Source organism: Nannospalax galili, unplaced genomic scaffold (assembly GCF_000622305.1).
Source record: "Nannospalax galili isolate Female #2095 unplaced genomic scaffold, S.galili_v1.0 scaffold768, whole genome shotgun sequence".
Lineage (NCBI taxonomy): Eukaryota > Metazoa > Chordata > Mammalia > Rodentia > Spalacidae > Nannospalax > Nannospalax galili.
The window spans coordinates 3,178,814-3,182,144 of NW_008360317.1; the positions used below are offsets into that span (position 1 = coordinate 3,178,814).

The following is a 3,331-nucleotide window of genomic DNA, read 5'->3' on the forward strand; positions in this document are numbered from 1 at the left end:
TGTTTTAAAATATTTTATTTATTTTATTTATGTGTATGAGTGTATTGCCTGCATGTATGTAAGTGCACCCATGTTGTGCAGTGCTCACAAAGGTCAGAAGAGGGTGCTGGATTGCCATAGAACTGGAGTTATGGATGATTGTTAGCTGCCATGTGGATGCTGGGAATCAAACTTGGGTCCTTTGCACGTGCATCCAGTGCTCTTAACTGCAAATCCATCTCCCCAGCCCCATAATCAATATGTTAAAGTGAAGAGTTTCTGTAGGTATTTCCTTCATATCTTTGGAATTTGGGAATTAACACAGCTTGTAATAGTTTCTAAATTTGGGTACTTAAAAAGGATAACCAAATGCAAAAAAAAAAAAAAATCACCTCTTAATCCACATTCTTTGGATTAAGAAAGCTAAATTAGAGAGAAGAATCTCATGCAGATTACATCTATAATGTAACTTAGTGTTTATAGGAATTGGCATACTTAAAATACAAATATTAGAACAATATTACTGAAAAAAAGAAGGAAAATTTCTTTCTTTTTTTTTTTTTTTTTTTTTTTTTTTTTTCTGGGGCCTGGGGAGAATAAAAGTTGTACAGAATAGTCCCTGGTAGATCAGGCTGGGATCAGCAAACTCACAGAGATCCACCTGCCTCTGCCTCCCAAGTGCTGGGACTAAAGATGTCCGCCACCATACCCAGCTGGAAATTTTCTTTAGAAAAGAATGAACAAATTATAAACAAGATTATACTTGAAACTTACTGAAAACTGTAGATAACTGATAACCAATACTAGATATTTATAAGGACCCAGTTAAAAGGCCAACATTTAGGTGGAAAAATATTTACCAGGAAGTCCTAAAAAGTTTAAAGGGCAGCAAAACCAAAACACAGCATGAATCAATCAGCACAACTGTCCTGGAAAGCTTCAGCAGCTACATTTCAAAGACCTTTTTTTTTAAAAGTGCCTCTCACTTCAGTAAGGATCTGATGGTGATCTTCAAGGCTTCATAGCCAACTCTAACATGTTTGAAACCTACCTATCATTTTGGCTTCCTCTTCAGTTAGTGTCTTACTCAAATATGTTTTCTTTACTCTCAATGTGTTTCCAGAAGGCAACACAGCTCCAGTTACTGGCATGGGAGGCTCACCATCTTTCTGCTGCAAGCTATCAGCTATCACCAAGAATGCTCGTAAACCAATGTTCATTCTCTGTAAGAGACAATGTGTCCATGATCAAAGAAAAGACCCAATTACAGTAGTGAAATTAAGTCATTAGTCTTTAGGGAAGTTAAGCTTGGCTTGCAGTCTAGATTAGTAAGGGACAGTAATTTAAAAGGCACAAGCATCTAGGCCAGGCCTGTGAAAATAATCTGACACTGTTTATCACCAGAGAACAATCAGGAAGATGTTCATAAAATGTAGAGGACATGTTTGATTTTATTTATTTTTATTTTATGTGTATGCATATATTGCCTGCATGCAGGTAAGTGCACCCGTGTCGTGCAATACCCCTGGAAGTCAGAAGAGGCTGTCCGATCCCCTGGGACTGGAGTTTTGGACAGTTATTAGCTGCCATGTGGGTGCTGGGATTCAAACCTCAGTCTTGCAAGAACAACCAGTGTTCTTAACCGCTGAGCCATCTCTCCAGCCCCAAGAAGGACGTGTTTGAAATGGGACAAATCATACTCTATTAAAAGGATGAATGTATGGAGGGGAAACATCAAAGAGACAGGGAGTCCTCTTGTGAGCAGATGCAACTAAGGTAAACTGAGGCACACAACAGGCTCAAATGCCTTGTAGAAGGAGACACCACATTTTAATTCAAAGATGGAATGAGAGCATTGAGTTCCAAATATGAATCACAAAAGAAGCATCTATTCTTGATCTTTGATTTCAAAAGCCAGCAAGTTTGAGAATAAAAGTTAAAAACCAAAGGTTATAGAACTTATTACTCATGAAAGGATATTGGGCCTCTGAGAAGAAACCCTGTTCTGAGTTCAGCTAAGGCATAACACTGATTCTGAGGGAGGAATCAGCAAACCCCTGCTTTCTGTAGCAAATTCACACTGAACAGCACTGCTCCCACTGCTTTGGATCCCACCCCAAGCACATCTCTTAGTGGTTTTTATCTTAGATTTCCCTAGTAACCAATGACACTGACCTGCCTTACTGGCTGTTTATATCTCTTCTGTGATGAAGAGGCTGTTGATTTTTTCCTATTTTAAAACTGGGTTATTTATTTTCCTATTACAGAGTTGTAAGAGTGCTTTATATATTCTGGAAAGAAGTACTTTGTCTGGTATGTGAAACTATTTTCTCACAGTCTGCAACTCTCTATTAAATATATTTTATCAATATGCACACTTAAAACAATTATATTCAATTTATTAACTTTTTCTTTTGTGACTTATTATTTTTACATGCTAGGAAATTTTGTCCACTTGAGGGACACAGACGTTTTCCTATTTTTTTTCTTGGAAGATTTATAGTGCTGGGTTTTATATTTAGGTTATATTATGATCCATTTTGAGCTCATTTTTGTTTACAGTGCAAATTAAGGGCCAAAGTTCCTTTTTTTTTTTTTTAAATCAGACATCCAACTACTCAGTGCCATTTATTGGGAAGATAGTCTTTTACCCACCAAAGCAATTTCCATTGTTGAAAATAAGTTGACCATAGTGTGTGTGGCTCTTTCTATGTTCTCCATTCTGTTCAGTTGCTTTTTATATTCATCTTGGCATGACTACACTGATTTGGTGGATAGATAACTTTATAATAAATCTTGAAATCAGGCTATGCTGTAATCCTACTATGCAAGAAACTGAGGTAGAGCTAGAGAGATGGCTCAGTGGTTAAGAGCACTGACTGTTCATGCAGAGGATCTGGGTTTGGTTCCCAGCACCCACATGGTGGCGAACAACTGTCTGTAATTCCATTTCCAGGAGATCTGGAGTTTTTTAATTTTTTCTTATTTTTTCTTTTCTTTCTTCTTCTTCTTCTTTTTTTTTTTTTAGGGAAGCAGAGGCTTATTTATTTATTTATTTATTTTTTTAAGTAGCTACATGATTAGAAGAGGCATTTCATTACAGCTTTAACATATTCAGTTAACACACTCCAGAGCAAGAGTACATCTCTTTCACAAGTGGCTATAAGTTTCTAGGTTCACAGTTGAATTAATACAGTTATACAATGTTGAACTTAGTATAAGCCCTGTAAGACATAAAATTGAATGAGATTTAACCTTTAAAAGAGATCTCCATCTCATTTTAGAATATATTGTTCCTTGCAGAAAGACTCATTGCTTTTGCTACTAACACTGAGATGTTGGCGCTTGCATC

General features: G+C 36.7%; 1 protein-coding gene across 7 annotated transcripts in view; it reads right to left on the reverse strand.

The window, feature by feature from the left end:
• Positions 1 to 3,331, reverse strand: part of Fry (FRY microtubule binding protein) — a 479,403-nt gene that overhangs the window by 157,615 nt on the left and 318,457 nt on the right. For all 7 annotated transcript variants that reach the window (XM_008825033.3, XM_029559622.1, XM_029559620.1 and 4 more), the window contains one exon: positions 1,031 to 1,202. In XM_008825033.3, coding sequence (XP_008823255.1) covers positions 1,031 to 1,202 — 172 coding nt within the window. The remainder of the gene's footprint in view (positions 1 to 1,030; positions 1,203 to 3,331) is intronic.